The following is a 25,714-nucleotide window of genomic DNA, read 5'->3' on the forward strand; positions in this document are numbered from 1 at the left end:
ACACACTTTTCCGTGTTGCACCTAGGTGCTGTTGTCTCAGTGGCATCCCTTGCCGCCCTCCCCACCCCCACCCCGCCCCCATGCTTGATTTGAATCCCCTTCAAATTCCAATCTTTTTTTTTTAAGATTTTTTTTTTTTATTTTTATTTATGATAGGAACACAGAGAGAGAGAGAGGCAGAGACACAGGCAGAGGGAGAAGCAGGCTCCATGCACCGGGAGCCTGACGTGGGATTCGATCCCGGATCTCCAGGATCGCGCCCTGGGCCAAAGGCAGGCGCCAAACCACTGCGCCACCCAGGGATCCCCAAATTCCAATCTTTAAGAAAGCCTTTCTGACTATCATAACTGAATTATCAGTGCCTTCTTCTCCCTCTCTCCTTTATTTATATTCACAGCACTACTTGTATTTTATAGTAGGTATATTTTTTATTTTCTCTTTCGTTAGATTGTGAGCTACAGTGGGGCAGGACCTTGTGAGTCTTGTTTTACTCAGTGCCTAACACCTAGCAGGTACTCAGTAAATTTTTGTTGAGTAAATAGAGTAAATGTCTTTATCAATGTGTTCGTGCTTGCTGTTAAATATAAATGAGTTTGAAGTTCTTGTACTTTTTCTCTGGAATCCGACTCTTTGATAGATACTCAGTGTCAGGGTCTTGGTTTTACTTATCTCATGGTTCCTCCCTCACAGTCCAATGAGTAAATAGGGTCTATGTGTTCTCTAATTGTGCTTGACTCTTCTGAAGCATACTTGGTATTTCAGTTCTCAAGTTATTTTTCTTGGAAATAAACTTTATGTCATGGTCCTTGAATTATAGTATTAGTATCTTAGGATACAGAAAATTGTATACTTCTATTTTTCAGGAACAATTAGTGGTGCTTGAGCAACTTTTAGCTACAGGAGTGTTTCTCAACTCTTCATTATCATCCTTAACCCTGAATATTAAATTAAAATTTACAGAGGGGCACCTGAGTGGCTCAGTTAAGTGTCCAACTCTTGATCTCAACTCATGTCATGACCTCTGGGTTGTGAGTTCAAGCCCTGCAATTAGGCTCCATGCTGGGTCTGGAGCCTAATGCTTAAAATAAATAAATAAAATTTATATGAATTAATTTTCTAGCTCCTCAACCAGAGAATTGCTAGAGAATAAGAGAGAATCTAAATACTAAGTAATAAAATGTTGAGCTTTGGAGGGCCACAAACCATTGCAATGTCTAAGATTTTGTTGCTGCCCACTCTCTCCCAGAGAGAGTCTCTTTAAGAGCAGTATATTCCCCCATCAACTGAGATGCTATGAGCTGTGTTCACTTCGCTTAAGTTAATCAATTTCAGAGTTGTATTTTCTTCTAAAAATATCCTGAAAACGTTTTGGTTAATTTTAATAAAATACATCATTAATGATGTTTATTTAAACATGTTAGTAAAATAAGTGACATGCCTCTTACTGCCCAACTAGGAATTTCCAATTTTTTTCATAATACTGTTTATCAAATAATAGTTTTTACCTTCATTATAGACCCTTCAAACACTTAGTGTGGAGAAAATAGATTATAATTTAATTAAACCTTTAAAATGGGGCACCTGGCTGGCTCTATTGGTTAAGCAGCTAACTCTTGGTTTTTGGCTCAGGTCATTATTTCAGGGTCCTGGAATCGAGCCCCATGTTGGCCTTGATCAGCTGAGAGCCTGCCTGAGGATTCCTTCTCCACACCCCCACCTTGGTCTCTCTCTCTCAGATAAATAAATCTTTATAAAAAAATAAAACTTTAACATAGATTTTAAAAGTATTTGGTATTATTTCCGATTTTGATTAAATTTGATTAAAATTCCTATATTCTAAGACATGATTTCTAAATTCTCTTAGTCTCAGAAGTTTTGGAATTACATTTATCTTTTGTTTCAGTTACAAACCAGTGGACCGTAAGCTTATTTGGCTGCCCTTATGGGAGGCATTTGAAGAACTCTTTGCCCAGACATTTTCTAAGAAGCAAAACTTTACGTTCTTGAGACATATTCAGACCTGTTACAGGCAGAAACGGTGGCAGGATCTCCTCAGACTAATGCAGCATGTGCACAAGTCGGCTGTCAACAAGGATGAAAAAGAGAGTGAAACTGGTAAGAATAGGACCCATACTACTAGTGGGAGGTCATGAGGCTGGGGTGTAATTAGCAGAATTGAAACCAGTGACCACAAGGCTAACGGGACTAATAAACGAGGCTGCAGTGTTTAAAAATCCCTGACTCCTCTCCTCTGCAAGACAGATTTGAGGCTTATTGTTACATCTCCTTATTTGGCTGCCTTTTTTTTTTTTTCTTAAGATTTAATTTTTAAGGAATCTATACACAGTGTTTTCCATTAAACATCCCTGACTCCTCTCCCCTGCAAGGCAGATTTGAGGCTTATTGTTCCATCTCCTTATTTTGGCTGCCCTTTTTTTTTTTTTTTAAGATTTTATTTTTCAAGGAATCTATACCCAAAGTGGGGCTCAGACCTACAACCCTGAGATAAGCTGCTTCTTGGCTGCCTCCTTAAGTAAATCTCTTTCCTTGCTGCTTACTCAATTGGCTTTTCTGTGTGTCAGACATGAACTTTGGTTTAGTTATGAATTTGGTGAGCCATCCATCCAGTAGCTTTTTGCCAGTGGTTCGTGGGCTGCCAGATGATAACAAAAATCTGGTTACAAGTTCAAGCAGCTGCCTAGGCTCTTTGTCTTAGGGATTGTACCTGAAGCCCTACCCTGACTGGGTGCTGCCAGCCCTCAGTGCTTAATTTAGCTGGTGTGGCAAGGAAATGGTTTTTGCTTTGGACAGATGTGTCTTAGTGAGCTTATTTCTTTCTCCCATTTGTCTTCACTTTCTTAGCCTCCTTTCCTTGCTGGATTAGGAAAAGGTTAACTAGGAAGCCATTTGCTTTGGTTGGTGAAGCCCTGATATTAGGGAGTAACCAGTGCTTATAGAGGTATTCTGGGCTTAATTTGGTTTGTTGCTGCAGCTTTTGTTGTCATCTTTGGATAAAATCAGCCACATTTTAATTGGAAAATGGGAAATGACAACTTGATTCCTGAATGTAGCCCTTTGGGCTATATTCTCCAAAATTGGGCAATGTGTAGTTAAGAACTTATGAAACAAAAAAGATTTTTTTTGCAACATTGCTTGGCCGTAATATTCATTAGACCTTGGATAAGAATGACCACTTAGTGATCCGTAAATTATAATACCATCTCGTAATTGGATTTGTTCTGTAAGATTTTGTTTGTACCTTGTTTGTGTATTTGGATATGTGTTCATGTATGCTGTAAATATGAGATATTTTCTCCACCTCTGGGTAGTGCTAAAATTAGTTTGTAAAGGAGCACTATTTCAGTTAAAGGCGAGTGTGTATAAGAATTGGGCATTCTAAAACTCAGAAACTAATCCAAGGTTTTCAAGTTCATATGATCTGAAAAAATATTGGGTATTAAAGATAATTTAAGTTTGTTGGTTTAATTAAAATAGACATATCTTTAGAATTTTCAGCATTTATTTAAGTCAAATTTATTTAAGTCAAATAAATTGATACAATTTTTTAAATATATATAGCGTGGACGAATGACTTTGTCTTTTATAATTTCGTGGGTAATCTAAACATACTGTTAAGAACAAACTTGTAAATAAGATGAAAAGGTTTATAGGTAAACTTTAAAGTCATTTTCAAAGTCCTTGGTAACCTAAACCTAAAGTTTTACTAAGTTAAATGATGAGTTAAGTAAAAACACTAAATCTCTAGATCATTTCTAAGTAAGATAAAACCTTAATTACTAAACATAGGTTTATATGCTTTTGGCCTCCTTTTACAGAGAAACTAAAGATATTTGAGTTTGTTAGTAAACATGTTTTGTGCCATTGCTGAGATAAGGCATATATTTCTAAAAATTCTTTTTTTTTTAAATTAATTTATTTATTTAGGATAGTCAGAGAGAGAGAGGCAGAGACACAGGCAGAGAGAGAAGCAGGCTCCATGCACCAGGAGCGCAACGTGGGATTCGATCCTGGGTCTCCAGGATCGCGCCCTGGGCCAAAGGCAGGCGCCAAACCGCTGCGCCACCCAGGGATCCCTAAAAATTCTTAAATATCATAAATTCACCAGTCTAAGGAATGCTGCTGGTACAACAGACAGTTCACAATTAGTTACTACTTAGTTTTCACTAGAAACTTAAGGTTTCTAAGAGTTAAGAATTCTAATATATAGAATTAATGGAAATGATCAGAGAAAAAACTATGCAAGGAAAGTGAGACTGGTTATTTAGAGGGAAAATTGAGGACAAAAAGTGAATGTAAAGAGGAAAGTTGTAGGTTTGTGAGAAAGGAATCTTTGGAAAGGAATTTTGCGCTTGGTAGGCACTAAGATTAAGTTTATTAGGGAGTGATAAACACCTGGGGAGGAGAAGGGAGTAAGAAAGCAAGATTAGACAGAAGTTGAGCAGTGATACAATATCAACAGAAGCTTAGCTGATTCTCTGAGGAGTTTCAAATTTGGATTATCCTTCAGAACCATCCTTTTTTTTTAAAAAAAAAAGAAAAATATTTATTTATTCATTCATTCAGAGAGAGCTAAGAGAGAGGCAGAGACACAGGTGGAGGGAGAAGCAGGCTCCATGCAGGAAGCCCGATGTGGGACTCGATCCCCGGTCTCCAGGATCACACCCCAGGCTGCAGGCGGTGCTAAACCACTGCGCCACCGGGGCTGCCCCTTCAGAACCATCCTAAATTGGGGCAAAATTGGGACTGGACTTTTATAATAGTTATTGGATGTGACCACCTGGGAAGAGGGCATGCCCTTGGTAAGGCAGCTGTCTTTAGTCAAGGCCATCCTCAGTGGCATTTCAGAGTTGAGGACTGTTGGCAGCACCCCTGCAGCTGAGAGTCCTTCATTTCTGATGGAGATTCTGGTCAGCACATCACTACACCCACCGCAAGAACTCAGATCCATGCTGTGTCCTGGGTATCCTTATCCTGATAAGTGTATGTCAGCATGGGAGATGACAGGAAAAAGGAAGGGACTCTATAAATTTTTAAAGAATTCATTTGTTGGAACAAGTAATCTTTAATATCAGAAGTATACCAGCATCAAATTGGAATTAGGTTTTCATGTTAAAATGACAGTTTCCTTAGGTTATTGGTCTAATAAATTATAAACAGGTTTTTATCTTTAATCTACTTAGAAAAACAAATTTCTGTGTTTTGTGTTTATTAAATCCTTGATTACTCAAGAAAGTTGCATCTTCTCAGTATTAAAAGTCCTCAGTGTTGCTAACAATTCTGTAACTTTCTGTATTTGTATTCTGTAACCTTTAGAATCTCTTATTGCTGCCTTGGCTAAATAGGTTACTAAGTTTTGTAATGATCTATAATCCTATTTTTGGCATATGCTTCAAAACTTTCTGATACTTCTGACAAATTTCCCAAAATTCAACTTCTAAATGAAGTCTTTTTTACTAATTAGGCTTGTTTGTTATGTCAGATTACATGGAAGCATTGTCAAAGAAAGGATGGTAAACCTTCTTAAGTTATAAGATTTAAAAAAATATATTTTATTTATTCATGAGAGAGACCGAGAGAGAGAGAAAGAGAGAGAGAGGCAGAGACATAGGCAGAGGGAGAAGCAGGCTCCACACAGGAAACCCGATGTGGGACTCGATCCCGGGACTCAAGGATCACACCCTGGGCTGAAGGCAGGCGCTACACCACTGAGCCACCCAGGCATCCCAGGTTATAAGATTTTAATATAACTTGGTACATTACTTGTAATTCTACTTATTAAAATGTTGTGTGCCCAGTAATAATTATATTTCCCTGTCAACTGTATTATAATGAACTCTGATCAGATCTTTAACCATGGCCATTTTTGAGCCTTTTGCCATTTATAGTTATTGTTGATGATCTTGCAAGTATGTTTCAGCTTAAAGGCAATTCATAGAAAGGACTTTTGACAAATAAGGCTTTTTGATATCTTTAAGATGATAAAACTGAACAAGGTAAAATTTTCTGAACTAATGAAAGAACTAGATTCAAACAGAATAACATGGGACTAAGAGAACTGAGAAAAATGATTATATATTTTTTATGACTTTTGTTTGAAATATTTCTGGTTCTCTAATATTTGCTCTTACAGATTTAAGGGAACTTTTTCTCTTCAGCTATGACTCACAGGAATTTAATATAATATTCCTTTGTAAAAAAAATATGAAACATTTATTTTTTCCTCCAGAATTCAGAAATTCTCTGAAAATTCTTATATTTTCGTGGCATATATTATAATTATTAGCATAAGGTCTCTAAGAATCCATTCTCCGTGTAATAGGATGCCACTGGAAACATTGGTTATATTACCAAGGCTTTGACTGGAATGTCATATTTGAGGGTGTTTGAGGGTGAAATGCATAGACTCAAATGTGACCAGACAGCATTAAAGAAGTAGGTTGACTTTATGGAGCCAATAAAGCCCCTTGGAAATAGCAGCTTGATACCGTGCTTACAGATACCTTGCTTACAAAGCATCTTTACCTGGTCTAACTTTGAGAGCCCACCTGCAGGACAGTCTCCTGAGCTGACAACTCTTTAACAGAACTGACCTATTTTGAAGACTAAGATTGGTTTGTGAGATACGGAGCAAACTTCTTACCTAAGGTCCAGAACAATTAAACTCAGTCTAACAAGAAACAATGTTGGATTATGATATTTTTTTTTCTTAAAAAAAAAAAAAAGATTTTATTTATTTATGAAAGACAGAGAGAGAGAGAGAGGCAGAGACACAGGCAGAGGGAGAAGCAGGCTCCATGCAGGGAGTCTGACGTGGGACTCGATCCTGGTTTCCAGGATCAGGCCCTGGGCTGAAGGCAGTGTCAAACTGCTGAGCCACCAGGGCTGCAGCGATTGTGATATTTTTCTAAAAAAAATCTGTGAAAAGGGAAGAATGTTAATTTGTAACCATATACAAGGAAGTTCACTATACTGTGGTAACATCAATAAAGCTGAAGCCCTTTTCACCAGTACATACTCATGGAGCTAGTTGGAAAGAAAGGGGTCTTTTTTTTTCTTTCTTTCTTTCTTTTTTTGGTAAGACTTCATTTATTTGACATAGAGCCCAAGCAGCGTGGGGTGGCAGAGGGAGAGGGAGATCCTTGGGGCTTGATCCTAGGACCCTGGGATCATGACTTCAGCTGAAGGCAGAGCCTTAACCAGGTGCCCCCGGAAAGGGGACTTTTGACTTTTGAGAAAGAAAGACAAAAAAAAAAAAAAAAAAACCATAAGAGCCGGGATCACCCAAACCTTGGATGGTGGCACACCTTGAGTATCGATTTCACCCACTATCTTTGGAACGAAAATTTTGCTAACTGTTCTTGTGAGCTCTGACAGATTTTTTTTAAATAAGATTTATGTATTTTTAGAAAGCAAGCAAGTGAGGATGGGGGGAGGGGCAGAGGAGAAAAGAGTCTTAAGCAGACACCCTGCTGAGCGCAGATCCTGACTTGTGGCTTCATCTCAACCCTGAGATCATGACCTGAACTAAAACCAAGAGTAGGCCATATAACTGACTGAGCCACCCGCGTGCCTCACCCCAATATATCTTAAGATGTTTTTTTTAAGAGACAGACTAACAGAGGAGTGTTATTACTTGGGGTTACTGATTTGCTATATACTTTACATCAGGTTGAATCCACAAGCAATAAAGGCTGGACAACAGGTGATGGTGTTTGTACATCCTTAAAGTGCCACTGTAAGAAGAGCTGTGTCTCTAATAGAAAAACAGTGGCCAGATTTCCTGCTTTTACCTACACAAGGGTCTGAATATGGACATGCAGAAAAATGACCAGGGGGTATACACAGATGGTGGCCACTGATGCTGATAGAACCCATCTGGTCAGAGTAGGAGGTGTTATGACAGCACTTTATGACCCACCTGTTGTACAGTATAAGAATGTTTTTCTCCACAGTTAAGTATTTCTTGCATTCAGCTTTTTACTAGTGTCATTGGTGTCACATGCCAACGCCTACTGTGAACTAATGCTATTTGGCTTTGAGGAAAAACCAATTTATATCCAAGACTTAGATCAGGTGGCTGGGTTTTAAAGGAAGGAGATTCAGTAGAATTCAGTGAATTGTGTTTAACACTACTTCCAACACCAGCAACAGATTCAGCAAACTTCTAGAGCTTCCAGGCATTGCTGTGAAAGAATTGACTGGTGATAATGCAGTTGTCAGCCACACCAGAAAAATGAGATTTAGTTACAAGAAAGAGTGTTGGGGATACAGCTCTTTCCCAAGTTGTAAAGCTCCTTATTCTTGATGAAGGTTAGTTGCTGCATGGAGGTAAAGGACTTGAGCTGCTTCTGGTAACTTGTATGGTTGCTGGATATGTCAGCTTTGATGTTGCTTGAAAGCAACCAAAGAAGAAACTACTGTTTAGTCAAGCAGAATGTACATGTTAAGCCAAGTGCTAGGGAATATTTCCAAGAAAGCACAAAGTTGTTTGATTCCTCAGACCCTGAAACTGCACCCTGTTTCAGTAGGAAGTAGTTAGAACTGTTAGCCCAATTTACTCGAGTGAATCATGTTCAAAAGACAGTGGGGATTGAAACTGGTAACAGAGGGTTAGTGGGACCAATAATAAGTGCAGATGCAGACTAAAACCACAGATGCAACTTTTTACCCAGACCTGTTTTCACTTGCCTTTAAATTTTCCTATCTTTCTTGGGGAAGGGTGGATTGAGGCTTCTATTCAGAGTCCCCTCATTGGGCTGACTCTTAAATAAATTCTTGCTGCACACTTGGTGTCTTTGTGATTGGCTTCACTGCACATCAGGCAGATAAACTTGGGTTCCCTTACAGAATTAGGAGGAGTTTGGGGAAGAATGAAGCAGTAGAAATTGGAGCTTTGTAGGACTTAAGGGAGAGATGACTAATTCTGAAGTATTGCTGCTCCTGTGATTCTAGGCATGATTTCGATAAAAACATGGTTGTTAATGTTGATGTACAAGTACCACTTATTGGTCAATAAGTCATCTTTCCTTAGAAAATAAATTATATCCAAAAAGCTGAATTCTACAGCCAAAGGGTTTTTGGTAGTTTAGTTATCTTCTCTGTGTTTCATCGTTCATAAAATGGGAATAAGGGTATCTACTTCGAAGCTGTTATGAGGGGTGAAAGAATTAACTAACGTACATATGCATTTAAGTGAACTAGTTACTATTGTGGCTGAAACATACATTATGTAAGTATTTGAACTTATTTTTTTATACTTCTAAGATGTTTGATTTTTATGTGAGTTTTGTTTTTTTGTGTGTGTTTAAGTTCTATGTTTTACAACCTAAAGTGTATGTTAAATTCTTGTCCTTATTCTTTTCTAGGGTTACTCCTAAAAGAGAAATGGGAAGCATTTGGTCTTAGACTCAACCATGCTCAACAACAGATGAAAATGACTGAAAATGCCCTATTGTTTGCATTTGTAGAGGTATTTTGGTTCAGTTATTTAGGTTAAAGGAATGTTGATTTGATACAAAATTCAGGTTTAGGCAGGCTACTATTTTGTATTATCTTTATGTTGATATTTTTAGTGCTTGGTGTTTAAGACTTAATAAACACTAATGAAATAATACTTCAGGGAGAGATTTCTGAAAAATAGCCTTTATGGAAATTATAAGGTCTTGATGAGCACCATTATTCTTGAAGTTGCAGTTGAGGACAACTAGTGGACTCGGTTTCATAGTGAGGGGGAAAGGGTAGTAGGTTTGGATCTATTCACTTTAAGCCTCACTCTCTATTTCAGTGAATGGGTAGTTCTGCTGTTTTCTGCCTATCACCCTGTGGGAAGGACCAACCTAAAAAATTTTCATAGCTTAAGATTTTTATTTATTTTTATTTTTTTTAAGATTTTATTTATTTATTCATGAGAGACACACAGAGAGAGGCAGAGACACAGGCAGAGGGAGAAGCAGGGAGGCTGATGTGGGACTTGATCCCGGGACCACAGGATCATGCCCTGGGCCAAAGGCAGGTGCTAAACCGCTGAGCCATGCAGGGATCCCCAGCTTAAGATTTTTAAATTCTTATTTTAAAAAATTGTTTCTGCCTTCTGAGCTTTGAACTTGCCCTTTCCCCATTTCCCTCTCCCTCATGTGTCTGACCCTGTCTTACCCATTTCGAGTTCAAGTGGTGCAGCACCTCCGAAGCGTCAGTGCACAAACCTGCTGTTGCTTTTGATTCTGGAAGGCATGTAGTTTCAACTTGTAACAAAATATTTGTAGTCTTCAATAAACTGTGGTATTTCTTTAAAAATAATAATAATAATTGTTTCTGTGACATATTTTAGACCACACCTTAAAAGGAGGTGGGACTCTTGTTTGAGATAGTGTTTTGGTGAGAGAGATTACTCAATCATGTCCATCAATATGGGAAATTTGGTGATCAGAGCTTAATCTTAATAGGAATTTTTTTTAAATAACCAATTAGGATGTCAAGTGCTCTCAAAATAGGGTTTATATCTATTTCATGACTTGGCATTACACTGGAGTTCAATACCCTTGTCCTGTTTTAATGTTTTCAATTTATAGAAGATTCTGTTAGTATCATTGTGAAAACAAAAGTATAAAGTCATTTAATAATAAAACAGTTTCTGGTGTTGTATCAACAGTGGATTTTAAGATTTATATTTCAGTTCTCTTGGAAACAGAACTTGAAGAGATAAATCAATGAAGAAGAGGAAAGATTTCTTTTGATATTCTTTAGCAAATGTATAAGGCTATGTATTACAACCACTGCATTCTTTCGACTTAGTCATTTGTCTCATCTTTACATACTCATCAGCTGACCCTACATTTATTTTCAATGGTTTTAATAACCATTTGGATACTTCTAAACATCTAAACACATTATATATTATTAGTTACCTGACTATCCATCTACTGAGATGATTTAGTTTGTTGCGTGTCTCTGTTAGGTTCATACATACTCCCTTGACCCTTCTGGACATTTAAAAATGGTAACTTGACCTTAGCTCTTGAAATCACCTGGCAGCCATTCAGCATTTAGGGTGAAAGTTCATTAAGTACAAGAGGTTTGCCCTTGTTTCTAACCCTGCTTACATAACAGGTGAGAGTATCTTTTTTGCAGTGGATTTTTAACACTTTATCTTCTTTTAGGGTACACTAGCTCAAGCTGTAAAGAAAGGAGAGTGGATCTTGTTGGATGAGATTAATCTGGCTGCTCCAGAAACATTAGAATGTCTCAGTGGTTTACTTGAAGGTTCCTCTGGCTCCCTAGTGTTGCTGGATCGAGGAGACACAGGTAGTACTTGATCTCATTGAGGTTTGACTTGATGCCAGGTCTTTGACCTCTTTAGAGTCAGATTCTTTTGGTTAGGTAGATTACATAGGTCTCCCAGTGTTCATTCCATAGTACTAATTTTCTGCCAAGTTAGGAGGCATGGGGAATGCAAAGAATAAGAATTTAAAAAAATTTTTTTAAATTATTTATTCATAGGGATTCCTGGGTGGCTCAGCGGTTTGGTGCCTGGCTTTGGCCCAGGATGCGATTCTGGAGTCCGGGGATCGAGTCCCACATCAGGCTCCTGGCATGGAGCCTGCTTCTCCCTCCTCCTGTGTCTCTGCCTCTCTCTCTCTCTGTCTATCATGAATAAATAAATAAATAAATCTTTTTTAAAAAATTATTTATTCATGAGAGAAAAAGAGAGGTAGAGGCATAGGGAAAGGCAGAGGCAGGCTACTCACTGAACAGGGAGCCCGATGTGGGACTTGATTCCAGGACCCTGGGATTATGACCCAAGCCAAAAGGAGACACTTAACCAACTGAGCCACCCAGGCGCCCAAGAATAAGAATTTGTTACTTGGTAGTATATACTGAATTGTATATATTTGAATAGGTGATATACATATAGGTAAATAGGTGATAAAACATAAATGATAATGAACAACCATACCTTAAAAGATGGTGGAAGGGGAGCATAAGATTAAGTTGTTACATATGTCTGGAAATTGGTTTCAGTGGGATTTCAGAAAAAGCAAGGATGGTTTGAACCGCCAGCACCATTCTTGCTATGTCTGAGGCAGGGCTTCCTGGCCTGAGGTTCTGTGAACTTAGATAGTCTTCCCCGGGGCACCTGTGGCTGATCACTTGATGTTACCAGTTGAGAACTTATGCTTTTCTCTTACCAGAACCCCTGGTTCGTCATCCTGACTTCCGTTTATTTGCTTGTATGAACCCAGCAACAGACGTGGGCAAAAGAAATCTCCCACCAGGAATAAGAAACAGGTGAGGGGACATGGCCTGGTTCCTGGGGATTTTTTAAAAAATTCTGTTTATTGGTTGATAATAATAACATAACCAGTCCTCATAATAGTGCTTGAAATTTCTTGATCTCTGCTAAGAGGAATTCTTCTTTGTCATATTCTACTTTCTTTAGGTGATAGGAATATGGAGGACCCCAGAACACTGGACAATTTTTTCAGTTGTTTGTATGACACGTAATGGCTCATGGATATTGTTGAAAATAAAATTTTTTCTTCCTTCAAATAACCTTATAGCTATTAGGAAAACCTTTACATATTGATAAAACAGTATAATATATTAACAGTATAAGTACATTTTAGGAACTGAATGAATCCTCTTGGATGAGGCCAGTGATTTGTAAAAGGCCTTTTAAGTTTCAGTGTTCAGTAAACACTGACACTAACATGATACTTAGTTGTTTGGTATTTTATATATATAGCATTTGGAAAAAGATAAATGATCTTATTTTTGTTGGTGACCTTTTGTTGAATTTTGAGTATTAAAATAGTGTTAAAATTTTATTAGATTCCTCTCATTATAAGAGTAATAAAACCTTCTTAGGAAAATTTTATAAACTATAAACATTATATTTTCCTTTGCTCCAGTGACTTTATTTATTTTATTTTATTTTATTTTTTTTATTATTATTATTTATTTATGATAGTCACAGAGAGAGAGAGAGAGGCAGAGACATAGGCAGAGGGAGAAGCAGGCTCCATGCGCCAGGAGCCCGATGTGGGATTCGATCCCGGGTCTCCAGGATCGCGCCCTGGGCCAAAGGCAGGAGCCGAACCGCTGCGCCACCCAGGGATCCCCAGTGACTTTATTTTTGAATGTGTGGGTGCTTTTTGTTGTTGCTGCTGGATGTTTTTTTTATTACATGTAGCTATAACACCTCTGAAAATAAGGGATAAATGTCTTATTTTTTATAATTATTTCTTACAAAGAGTATTGCGTAGAAATAATAAATTTTTGGTAACAATTACGTTATCTTATTTCACTATGGTCAGTTTATAGCTAGATGAAAGACTTTCATATTTTATACTATAAGCAATTAAAATGAGTTTACATAACTTTTTGTGTTTTGTATTTTTTTTTAAAGATTTTATTTATTTATTTGAGAGAGAACAAACTGTGGGAAGGAGTAGCAGAGGGAGAGGGAAAAACAAAAAAACAGGCTTCCCACTGAGCAAGGAGCCCCCCAAGGGGCTTGACCTGGGATCATGACCAGAGCCAAAGGCAAGATACTGGCTCACTGACTGAGCCACCCAGCCACCCTTTGTGTTTTGTATTTTTTAATTGTCAGAATAGTTGTATTAACTTCCTAAAAAGTGGTTATTATGTAATAATCATTGTCTTATAGGTTCACAGAACTTTATGTAGAAGAATTGGAAAGTAAAGAAGATTTACAAATTCTTATTGTGGATTATCTGAAAGGACTGAGTGTAAATAAGACCACAGTGCAAGGGATCATCAGGTAGGTTCCCTGTGTGCCTCATCCGCAAATGCTAATTTTATGTTTGTTTGTTTGTTTGTTTATTTAATGCTTCTTATTAGAGAAGGATTATCATTAAGGTTTCTATTTTAAAGTTGGAACTTTGGGATCCCTGGGTGGCGCAGCGGTTTGGCGCCTGCCTTTGGCCCAGGGCGCGATCCTAGAGACCCGGGATCGAATCCCACGTCAGGCTCCCGGTGCATGGAGCCTGCTTCTCCCTCTGCCTGTGCCTCTGCCTCTCTCTCTCTCTCTCTCTCTGTGTGACTATCATAAATAAATAAAAAAAAAAAATTAAAAAAATAAAAATAAAGTTGGAACTTTAAGAATTCCCGTGGATCTTCCTAATGAAGCCACATCGAAAGCTTAGGAATTACCACTTAACGAGAATATGTAAACAATTAGACAATGTTCTCCTAATTAGTTTTGTATTCATAGCTAGGAGTTTGCATCTCTGGAAGGTGTAAAAGGCTTGCTTGTATTTTGATCTGTCTTGATGAAATCTTATTTTTGCAGTTTGCATGCTAGTGCAAACTGTTTCTGTTGTTGTTTTTATGCCATGTGGAAAGGGTACAGTCTCTTATATTAGACAGCCTGAATCCTAGTACAGGCTCTGTCAAAAACAAATTCTATCATTCTGGGCACATTACTTAGTAATTTTAATTTTGTCTGTGTCATCTAGAAAGAACATTACATTATGTAAAGTTTTTGAAATAGGATCATATTAATGTTTTGCTTTGCTTTTTGTGGTTTGTTCCCTTTTTTTTTTTTTTTGTACAAATAATTATTGAGTTGCCCAGGTGCTAGAGATATAGCTATAAATATCTGAATATTTAATATTAATAATAGCTATATCTGAATCCTGATTCTCCTTATTTTAGGTTATGGTAAGTGAAGAAAAATAGCACATAAAGTAAAATGGGGATTAGAAAATACAGGCTTGGGGCCCATTTTAAATAGAATAGTTAAGAAGGCATTTGTGAAAATGCTTTGGAGTGGTTTACCGATACCACATTCTAAAATTGGAACACATTTTGTTAGCCAAGATTATTTGGACAAAAGTATAAATACGTGTGATTAAAATTCAAAAGTGAGGTAAAACAGGTTAGTAAAGCAGAGGCTCTTGTAAGATGCTGATAGTATAAGTAATAAGTGTTCCATTTGTAATAACCCACTTCTGGAATGTAGATTCTTTCTATAAAAGAAAGAATATATAGCTAGATTTCAGAGATAAGCCAAATCTCATTTGGATTTCATCTGTGACATGCATTTGGTTACTCTTGATCTTGTATAGCTGATCATGAATTTCATGAAATTTTAAATTCCTCGCATTTCATGTTTTACTCTGAAACTCCTAACATCTTGTCATCTTTTAGACTTCTAAAGTGTGTGATAATGATAACAGTAACAGTCATATTTTCATGCTTTTTAACATTTTGTCATTGTTGATTATGGCTGTACCTATGACCTTTCAATACACCATGATTTTTCCTGTGTGCTTCTTCTCCATTACTATTATAGATTACATAGGCACTTTATTTCCCCATTGTATTAGAGTATTAGGAACACTGTGTTTGAACTCTGTATATTCTCTCTCTCTCTCTCTCTCTCTCTCTAAGGTTTATTTATGTGCTCGCTTCTGCAATACATATACTAAGATTTATTTATATTTAAAGAGAGAGCATGGGGGGAGGGGGAAGGGACAGGGAGAGGGAGAGGTCAAGCCCACTCCCCTCTGAGCACAGAGCCCAACAAGGGGCTTGATCCAGCAACCCTGTGATCATGACCTGAGCCGAAAGTAAGAGTTGAACACTTAAATGGCTAAGCTACCCAAGTGCCTCTGAACTCTGGATATTTTTACTAAGGACTTCTCCTGTCTTGCCATCTTTTTGTTAAGAACATCACCTCTCTCCTCTTTTTACCCAAAAGGAAATTGATAGATCTTTCTTTTGAAAAAGTCTTTGAGTGTGTGAGAAATAGATTTAAAAGTGAATGTCAAAAAATAAAAAAAATAAAAAAAAAAAAAAGTGAATGTCTGAGAGGTTTTGATGAATGCTCTAGGAAATTGCATGTAAGCTTAACTATCTAATTCTATAAAAGTGGCTTTTGGGCCTTGTGTAGAAAATCAAAGTAACGGCAAAATGGTGAATGCTTATGAGTTAATAAAGTCATCTGAACTTTGTCTTTTTTGTAGCTTGTACACAGCTCTCCGGAAAGACTCTGGGACAAAATTGGTGGATGGAACTGGCCATAGACCTCATTACAGCCTTCGGACCCTTTGCAGGGCTCTGCGATTTGCAGCTTCCAATCCGTGTGGCAACATCCAGCGCTCGCTCTATGAGGTCTTCCTGAAGTTTGTGCTTGGATGGGAGCTTGGTGGATGGGTTCATCATTGAAAGGGAGGGAGTGGTGATGCATATGCTGGGTCTGCCTGTGTATGTGTGTTCCATTTAGTCAGATCAGCCCAGAACATACCAGAGTGACCCTGTCCTTATTCTACTATAATATCACATTTAAAAGTTGTTCTGGGAACCAGCACCACCCAAGAGGTTGAATTTTTTTTCTTGAAATAAGTTGGCCTGTAATTGCAGAAGGGTGTAATCAGTTTTATGCATATTTGTTTTTTTTTTCTAGGGCTTTTGTTTGGGTTTCTTAACACAGCTTGACAGGGCATCACACCCAATAGTTCAGAAGCTCATTTGTCAACACATTGTCTCTGGCAATGTAAAAAGTCTGCTGAAGCAGGTATGTGTTTTGATTTTTTTGACTTCTTTAACATAAATGAAAGGCTGAATTATCAAAATTTTGGTGTTTTGTTTTTTTAAACTTGTTTCTAATTATAAAAGTAATCAGTTTGTTCCAAAAAATTAAGTTGTGTCTTAGATGGTGAAAATTCCTAGTAATCCTTCTACACTTTAGATTTAAACCATATACCTTTCCACCTAAATTATATTTGTATTTTGTTTTTTATATATTTAAATTTTGACAGTGTATGTATAGATTTATCAAGGCAAATTCTTTCTTGTTTTTTAATTCCAGTATATTTAATATACAGTATTACATTAGTTTCAGGTATATAATATAGTGATTCAACAAATCTTTATGTATGTTACTCGTTGCTGAAGCTAAGTGTACTCTTAATTCCCTTCACTTGTTTCACCATCTCCCCCTCTTTCCCTCCCCTCCCCTTGGGTAAACCATCAATTTGTTCTCTCTTATTAAGAGTCTTTTTTTTTTGGGTTGTCTTTTTTGTTTGTTTGTTTCTTAGATTGTACATATATGTGAAATCATATGGTATTTGTCTTTTCCTGACTTCACTCAGTAAGGGCAAATTCTAATGTATATATCTAATATACATGACTTAAAAGGAATCATCTCATAATACTGTTCTGTGGCTTCCTTTCTTAGCCTAACCATATCCTGGATATATTTTTGTGTCTGTACCATAGATCACTATGACATGGTTTCTAATGGTTGCATAGTAATTTGTTGCTTACACCATAGTTTGTGTACACATTTCCCATCTGATTGATAGTTGGCCTTTTTTTTTTTTTCTTATTAAACACAGCAACCATTTCAGTTTGAGGAGGAGACTCTAGAATAACATGGGAGTGAAAGATGCTGAGAAAGTAGTTTATCAACTAACTGGCTGGTTTTTATGTTGATTCCTTGCTCTTAAGGAAGAAAGAACCTTATTAGGGACTTAGGATTACTTTGGATTCAGTATTTTTTCCTTTTTAAAATTTATACAAGTAACACATGAATGTGTACTTTTGTTAACCATAAAAACATTGAAAAAAAAAGTTAAGCTTCCTTTGATTATTATTCTAATGCCACTGTCCTTTACTTATCTTTTTTTTATGTGTTCCTCATGGTTACCCCTGATGGAGGCCTTTTTTCCCCACTGCTTCTGAGCTCAGTTGAGGAGCTCTTAAAGAAGTGCCTAGAATGGTAGTAGCTTCAAATTAGGGAACTAAATGTTTTAGAAGAGCATTTTTTCATAGCTACAAATCTGACCACTTTTGACTATTTTTGATGTATGAAAATGGCAGTTTTGTTATAAATCAGTGTAATAATGCAAAAGCCCATTCCCTCAGTTCAGAACTGGTCTTGTTTTTAGGAATTTAGTTTATTTGAAGTACATGTTTTTGACAAATATTTCATCAGACTGAGAGTGAAAATTTTGGTAGGTGAGAGAAAAGAACTGAATCAGAAACTATCCAATTCAAGTTCTTTCCTCACTACCACTCACCTGGATTTAAAAACCAATACATGTCATCATTTTGTTCTCATTCCTCAAAGTACTTTTCATATTTCACCCATGGCTTTTAATGTTGAAAGAATCCAGAACAGGGCAGCATTCTTGGTGACAGCGTTTTTTCCTACCTTAGGCCCCTCTCTGAAAGAATAGGACTATGGGTTATTTCTCTAACTTCTGTGACTTTCAGCCTATTCCAGAACCAAAAGGAGGACGACTTATCCAGGTTGAAGGATATTGGATTTCAGTGGGAGACAAGGAACCTACAATAGATGAGACCTACATTCTTACATCTTCTGTTAAGCTGAACCTGAGAGACATTGTCCGAGTGGTTTCTGCAGGGTGTGTGGACCTTTTCTCTTGCTGCTCTAAAGTTTTACCAGCATAGGCATTGATGACATTCTAGTCTTACTTTCTTAATTTTCTTTTATTTTTATTATTATTATTTTTTTTACCTTTTTTTTTACTTAATTTTTGAATTCTTTATTGTTGTTTATTGGCTAAATGAGTAATTCCTTCTAAAATCAGTATTGTCACTCTTCTCCTGGCACAAAGCATTGTTTCTAATTGCACCTTTTGGTGGAAGCAATACAGATGCAGATTATTTTGGCCATCATTATGCTTCTTTTCCAGTATTTTGCTGATGACTACTTATCATCCATTATTTAAATGAATAACAGGTACTACAAGCAAGGTTGAGATTGCTTTCCTCAGTATTTTCCGAGGAACCCTTTTTACATAGAAACTTCTTAGGGCTTAAGAAACATTCCATTAGTGGCATATAGGTATATAAAAATGTTTTTTTATGGTGATAAATTCCTTTTTAATACTACTTGAATTAATTCTGGTTTTTGTCTTTTTTTTTCCCCCCCTTAAATTGCTTTATTGGCTGGTCTTTTAAAGAACCTATCCAGTGTTGATTCAGGGAGAGACGTCAGTTGGTAAAACAAGCCTTATCCGGTGGCTGGCTGCAGCTACTGGTAACCACTGTGTGCGTATTAACAATCATGAACACACGGATATTCAGGAGTACATTGGTTGTTATACGTCTGACTCTTCAGGGAAACTTGTGTTTAAAGAAGGTAGGACTATTATTTCATTCCATGGGTATAGGCATTCATTCTTTTAAGCACATTTCCCCATGTAAATTTCATCTCTTTCAGTTGAGGCACATGGACCTTTGCCATAAGAGCTGCTTTTTCTCTCTCTCTGATCTCCCTGGTTAAGGGAAGATGGTTATGGATCCAGCTTCTTTTGGGCCCCACTCATCTTGTCAGCTCTATTGGGACTAGCACCAAGTTCTGTAGGGTGCAATTGAACTGCTACTTAATCTCCTAGAGACTCAGAAGAATGAGATGAGCTTTGAACAGACGGAAGCTTAGAATAGATATGAGAATGTGGTGATTTATTTATTTAAATATTTTATTTATTTATTTGACACAGAAAGCATAAGCAGGGGAGGGACAGAGGAAGAGGGAGAAGCAGGCTTCCCACTGAAAGGGAGCCCAACATGGGGCTCAATCTCAGGACCCCCAGATCATGACCTGAGCTGAAGGCAGATGCTTAATGACTGAGCCAGGTGCCCCAAGAATGTGGTGGTTGATTGATTATGTTATTTAAAGATTTTATTTATTCATGAGAAACACGGGGGGTGGGGGTGGCGGTGGGCAGAGACACAGGCAGAGAAAGAAGCAGGCTCCATGCAGGAAGCCGGATGTGGGACTCGATCCCCGGACTCCAGAATCATGCCCTGCGCCAAAGGTGGCGCTAAACTGCTGAGCCACCCAGGCTGCCCGAATGTGGTGATTTAAATGAAATTAGCCTGCAGGGGGAAAAATTGGAAATATATTTATCAGCCTTAGCTCCCCTTCTGTGTGAAATAAAAGGATTACTTTAATTGAAAATTGTGCTTCCTTGATATTTGGCATCACAAATTATTTTTGGGCATGACTAACTGCTGCAGGGAGTAATTTGTTTTGAAATGTAGTGGTCTAGGATTGGTTGATTTATGTAGCATTTTTAAACATATTTTAAAACTTTGGACTAATTTATGCTCTAATCCTCAGTGTTTGTTTTTTCCTAAGGTGTTCTTATTGATGCTATGAGAAAGGGCTACTGGATTATTTTAGATGAATTAAATTTGGCTCCTACTGATGTGTTAGAGGCACTGAACAGATTGCTAGATGATAATCGTGAATTGCTCATCACAGAAACACAAGAAGTTGTTAAAGCTCACCCTCGGTTCATGCTTTTTGCTACCCAGAATCCCCCAGGACTTTATGGAGGCAGAAAGGTGTGTAGCATTTCATTTGCCCATTTGTTACCTGGTCAAGTAATAGATCTTTCTTGGGTTAGACTGAGATGTTTTTATTTCTTTTGAAGGGTTTTTCTTTTTGTGGTGCAAAGGAGAGCCTCCGATTTGGAAACTGGATAAGAAGGCTTTCTTCATCATGTTTTTTTCCTGTGTGTTTCCCAGGTGCTTTCTAGAGCCTTCAGGAATCGGTTTGTGGAATTGCATTTCGATGAATTGCCTAGTTCTGAGTTGGAAACAGTCTTGCATAAGCGCTGTAGTTTGCCACCCTCCTATTGTAGCAAGTTGGTTAAAGTCATGCTGGACCTTCAGGTATTTCCTCTTTCTCTCATTTAGTTTCAAATGGAATGTACTGATTAGATTTGGCGAGTAAATTTAAAATTTGATGGCCTTCTCAGTTAGCCACAGCAGTCCATCCATTTTTTTTTCACAGAGTAAGGATACTATCTTTAAAATGCACTCCATGATATCCATTTTTTGGTTTTGTAAATCAACAATTTGATATGTTACAGTTTTTCTCACGCTTATTATGGTAATAGTTCCCTCCTTGTGGATAATGTTGGAACATTTTGTTTAGTTTGGAATTTGGCATTGACAAGCTACAATTTTGTTTTCTAAATGAATTTAGTCCTTGAATGGACATAACTAAAGATTGGTCTCTCCCCTGTCAACTCTGCAAAGCTACAGTTTGTTTTTTGAATATCTCATTTTATGGTGTTAAAAGTGTTAGCAGAATTAATATACTTTTATTTTCTAGAGAGCTAATAATAATTGGCAATCTTACTATGTTCCCACATTATGGGATTAATGTTTCTGCATGTTTGCCATCATTTGTATTCATAGTTTTTTTTTTATATAGTATAGGAAAAGGAATTCCTTTTTTTCTTGGTATTATGATTTGAAATTTATATCCTCATACATGAATTTGAATATTTATCTTCAAAGGATTGCAGTCCATTTACTTTTTTCAAAAATTCATCTTAATGGGATGAATCATTTTTATAGAGCTTAAATTTGTTAAAAATTTTATATAGGTTGTAAACTGTGCTTACCATTGCCCTTTTTAATTTGTTTTGATATTTTAATAGTCCTATCGCAGAAGTTCTTCAGTGTTTGCTGGAAAACAGGGTTTCATCACCCTTCGTGATCTTTTTCGATGGGCTGAAAGGTACAGATTGGCTAAACAGACTGAGAAAGAGCATGACTGGCTACAGCATTTAGCCAATGATGGTATGCTTTTAATTGGATGCTAATTGGAGTTATGTCAGATATCAAACCTTATTAAAATAAATCTTTCCCAAATTGTGCTCAATATATACATATTAATAGGTGTTCCAGAAATAGTCATTCTGTCTCTAGTGCCAAGTCCTTTTGAAAATGGTTCTTTTCTGCAGGCCTTTGTGCTAGTTTGTTTGAGTTTCTCTCTGCTTTGGCTACATGTAAGAGTCAGATAGGAGCCTGGTGCCTGTGAGAGTTTCGGTAGGTGGTTGGTGGTGTCTTTGCAGACTATGTATCTGCAACCCACTCTTCCTAGAGAGTCATGCCTGTGCCTTTAACAGAAAACTGACAGGTTGGTCAGGTAATATCAGAATTCTGAAGGAAGGCATTTATGTCATCCGAGACTCACGATTCCTCATTTTGGTGTAATCCATGGAAAGAATTTATATGTTTCTCTATATGAAAGAAAGCATTTCAGAATCTTTGGATTTGAAAAGTGCTAATGAGTCATTAATGGAGTGGTTAATAAGGAGAGTAAATTAAACCTATGAAAGTTGTATTTTTTCTTCTTTACTGGTAGATAGATGGAGGAACATGTTTTTAAAAAAAAAAAAACTTCAAGGGAAACAGTTCTTAATCAAGTTATAACATATATAGTAAAGTGAATTTAGTGTTTGTTTTTTCATGTTTTATTTATTTATTTGTTTATTTATTTATTTAACATTATGTATGTGCTCACATAAAACATCACCTAGGCCAAGGTTTAGAATATTTTGTAGTACCTCAAAAGATTCTATCATGACTTTTGCCAGTCTTAACCTCCCCTGGAGGTAACGTCTGCTCTGACCTCTATCACCACTGATGTTTGTCTATGCTTGAGCTTCAGCTAGTATCATGCAGTATGTACTCCTTTGGTTTGACTTCTTTGGACCCATTCTTTTTTTTTTTTTTTTTTTTTTTTTTAAGATTTTATTTATTTATTCATGAGAGACACAAAGAGGCAGATACCTAGGCAGAGAGAGAAGCATGCTCCTTGTCTAAAGCCTGATGTGGAACTTGATCCCAGGACCTTGGGATCACGACCTGGGCCCAAGGCAGATGCTCAACCACTGAGCCACCCAGGCGTCCCTCTTTTCACCCATTGTAATGTGAGGTTCAACCATACTGTTATGTGTATTAGGAATTCGTTCTTTTTATCATTACTGTGTTATAACCTGTTGTATGGAGATACTATAATATGTTTTTTCATTTTCTTCTTGATAGACATTTGGGTTATTTCCACTTTTTAGCTATTATGAAAAGACCTGCTCTGAGCATTCCTCTGTAGGTCTTATGGTGCACACATGTTTACTTGAGTTTAGGTCTACCTGGAAGTCATGTTGCTAGGACATAGCCTGCATATGGTTAGTTGCAGTAGGTTCTCCCAGTTTTCCAAGGTTGTTCTTTAGATACCCTGGCCAACAGCAGTAAATAAGAGTTGCTGTTGCTACATATTCTCAACATCCCTTGCTATTGTAACCTGACACTTGATGATTCTTTTTTTTTTTTTTTTTTTTAAGGTTTTATTCTTCTCTCAGGCCGGGTCAGGAAACAGGAGGAGATTGATGTGATTCAAGAAGTCCTTGAAAAACATTTCAAGAAAAAATTGTGTCCTCAGTGCCTCTTCTCCAGGGAAAATGTCCTAAAATTACTGAGTGAGTAGGTCAGAATATCCGGAGGAAATGAATTGAACTGTACTCCTATTAGAAGCTAAATATTTATTCTACATTTTATAGGTAAATTGTCCACTCAGGTATCCACTTTGGAATCTACATTCCGACACATTGTGTGGACTGAAAGCATGCGGAGACTGGCGATGCTGGTGGGAAGGGCGCTGGAATTTGGTGAACCAGTGTTGCTGGTTGGAGACACTGGGTAAAGTTCTGTGCTTCTGTGATAGTAACTCATGATGGTTCAGTTCAGTTGCATAGGAGTACTTGAGTTATCTGTGAAGGATTATCAGGAATGCGATCTTTTTTTTTTCTTTTCCTTTTCTCCCTGTTTTTATTTTTGGGGAGAGCATGTAAGAGATATTGTTTATTTTCCTCTTCTTTCAGAAGAGGATAGAAAAGAATGATTTTGTACATTTTTATCAGTGCAGCTCTTTTTTCTTTGTAATTCTTTTATTTTTTATTTTATTAAAAAAAATTTTTTTTTTAAATTTATTTATGATAGTCACACACAGAGAGAGAGAGAGAGAGAGGCAGAGACACAGGCAGAGGGAGAAGCAGGCTCCATCCATGCACCGGGAGCCCGACGTGGGACTCGATTCCGGGTCTCCAGGATCGCGCCCTGGGCCAAAGGCAGGCGCCAAACTGCTGCGCCACCCAGGGATCCCTGTAATTCTTTTAAATAGTGACATTCATTTATATATCTTTTTTTTTTTTTTTTTTAATTTTTATTTATTCATGATAGTCACAGAGAGAGAGAGAGAGGCAGAGACACAGGCAGAGGGATAAGCAGGCTCCATGCACCGGGAGCCCGATGTGGGATTCGATCCCGGGTCTCCAGGATCGCGCCCTGGGCCAAAGGCAGGCGCCAAACCGCTGCGCCACCCAGGGATCCCACATTCATTTATATATCTATAGAGAACAGCAGATGAGCTACTCTCTCCTGAAAGTCTGTAAGGATTAGATTTCTTTCTCATCCTTTGGTGGTTTTGGTAGAAGTAGGAAAGGATAGAATTCAGGCAGTGTGTGCTTTTTTGGATAAGAAACACTATAGGGTGCTGATGTTTGGGGGAAGGATGTCCTAAGCCCAGGGTGCAGAGGTTCTGTGTTGGCCAACATCATCTGCTGCCACCGTGAGGCCCTCATCAGAGCTCCCCTCTTGCTGACTAGTGTGTTTGTGGGTGTATATTTGGAATTTTTGGTCCTTGTTAATCTGGTATGTATCTCTTTAACAGGTGTGGGAAAACTACTATCTGTCAGGTGTTTGCCAGCTTGTCAAATCAGAAACTATACTCTGTCAACTGCCACTTACACATGGAGACATCGGATTTCCTGGGGGGGCTACGGCCAGTGAGACAGATGTCAAAGGACAAGGTTTGTTCAATAGTGAATGATGATGTGTTCATTGATTTGAAGACTTACTCTTGGCTCTGTGCATGAGTCAGCTGTGGAATTTGTTCATGGTGAGGTTTTGATTCCAGGTTTGGTATATATCTTTAGGTTTTTCATTTTTCTACAAAGGGCTTTCATAGCATCCTGTTGTGCAGGTTTTATTCCTTGTTCTTAGACCCTTACTTTCTGCAGAATGAATACTTAACTCCAGTAGATACCAGCTAGCTACATGTGTATTTTCTTGTGGAGCCAACTGCTCTTTAGTTTCACACCTTCTTTTCCCAATTGTAGGAAGAAATTGATACATCAAGACTTTTTGAGTGGCATGATGGTCCTCTAGTTTTGGCCATGAAGGAAGATGGCTTTTTTCTCTTGGATGAGATCTCACTGGCTGATGACTCTGTCCTGGAAAGACTCAATAGGTATATGTATAAGAGGTTTGCCCTGTGTGTGATGTTTTCATTGGTCTGGTTATTTTTTAATTATTTAAGTAATGAAAAAATTTAAAGTTCCCTTGTAGTTAACATAAAGCATATTAGTTTCAGATTACAGTATAGTGATTCAACAATTCTATACATTAAGCAGTGCTCATCATGATATGTCTACTCTTAATCCACTTCATCTGTTTTATTCATCCTCCTACCTACCTCTCCTCTGGTAACTATCAGTTTTTTCTCTATAATTAAGAGTCTGTTTCTTGATTTGTCTCCTTTTTTTTCTATGTTCATTTGTTTTGTTTCTTAAATTCCACGTATGACTGAAATCATATGGTATTTGTCTTTCGTTGACTGACTTATTTCACTTAGCATTGTACAGTCTAGCTCTATCCATATTGTTGCAAATGTCAAGATTTCATTCCTTTTTATGGCTAAGTAATGTTCCACTGTGTGTGTGTGTGTGTGTGTGTGTGTGTGTGTGTGTGTGTGAGAGAGAGAGAGAGAGAGAGATTTTCTCTATCCATTCATCTATTGATGGATGTTTGGGCTGCTTCTATTATTTGACTGTTGTAA

The 25,714-nt window shown here is 37.5% G+C and overlaps 1 protein-coding gene across 4 annotated transcripts in view; it reads left to right on the forward strand.

The window, feature by feature from the left end:
- Positions 1-25,714, forward strand: part of LOC140596454 (midasin-like) — a 168,044-nt gene that overhangs the window by 47,159 nt on the left and 95,171 nt on the right. For 3 of the 4 annotated variants that reach the window (XM_072745087.1, XM_072745085.1, XM_072745086.1), the window contains 16 exons: positions 1,904-2,115; positions 9,387-9,490; positions 11,178-11,322; positions 12,210-12,306; positions 13,688-13,801; positions 16,011-16,158; positions 16,451-16,561; positions 18,265-18,416; positions 18,978-19,156; positions 20,159-20,367; positions 20,551-20,697; positions 21,474-21,615; positions 23,163-23,297; positions 23,379-23,517; positions 24,548-24,686; positions 24,996-25,126. In XM_072745087.1, coding sequence (XP_072601188.1) covers positions 1,904-2,115; positions 9,387-9,490; positions 11,178-11,322; positions 12,210-12,306; positions 13,688-13,801; positions 16,011-16,158; positions 16,451-16,561; positions 18,265-18,416; positions 18,978-19,156; positions 20,159-20,367; positions 20,551-20,697; positions 21,474-21,615; positions 23,163-23,297; positions 23,379-23,517; positions 24,548-24,686; positions 24,996-25,126 — 2,304 coding nt within the window. The remainder of the gene's footprint in view (positions 1-1,903; positions 2,116-9,386; positions 9,491-11,177; positions 11,323-12,209; positions 12,307-13,687; positions 13,802-16,010; positions 16,159-16,450; positions 16,562-18,264; positions 18,417-18,977; positions 19,157-20,158; positions 20,368-20,550; positions 20,698-21,473; positions 21,616-23,162; positions 23,298-23,378; positions 23,518-24,547; positions 24,687-24,995; positions 25,127-25,714) is intronic. The other variant, XM_072745089.1, reaches the window with a different exon arrangement.

This window comes from Vulpes vulpes, unplaced genomic scaffold, assembly GCF_048418805.1.
Source record: "Vulpes vulpes isolate BD-2025 unplaced genomic scaffold, VulVul3 Bu000000635, whole genome shotgun sequence".
NCBI classification, from domain to species: Eukaryota; Metazoa; Chordata; class Mammalia; order Carnivora; family Canidae; genus Vulpes; species Vulpes vulpes.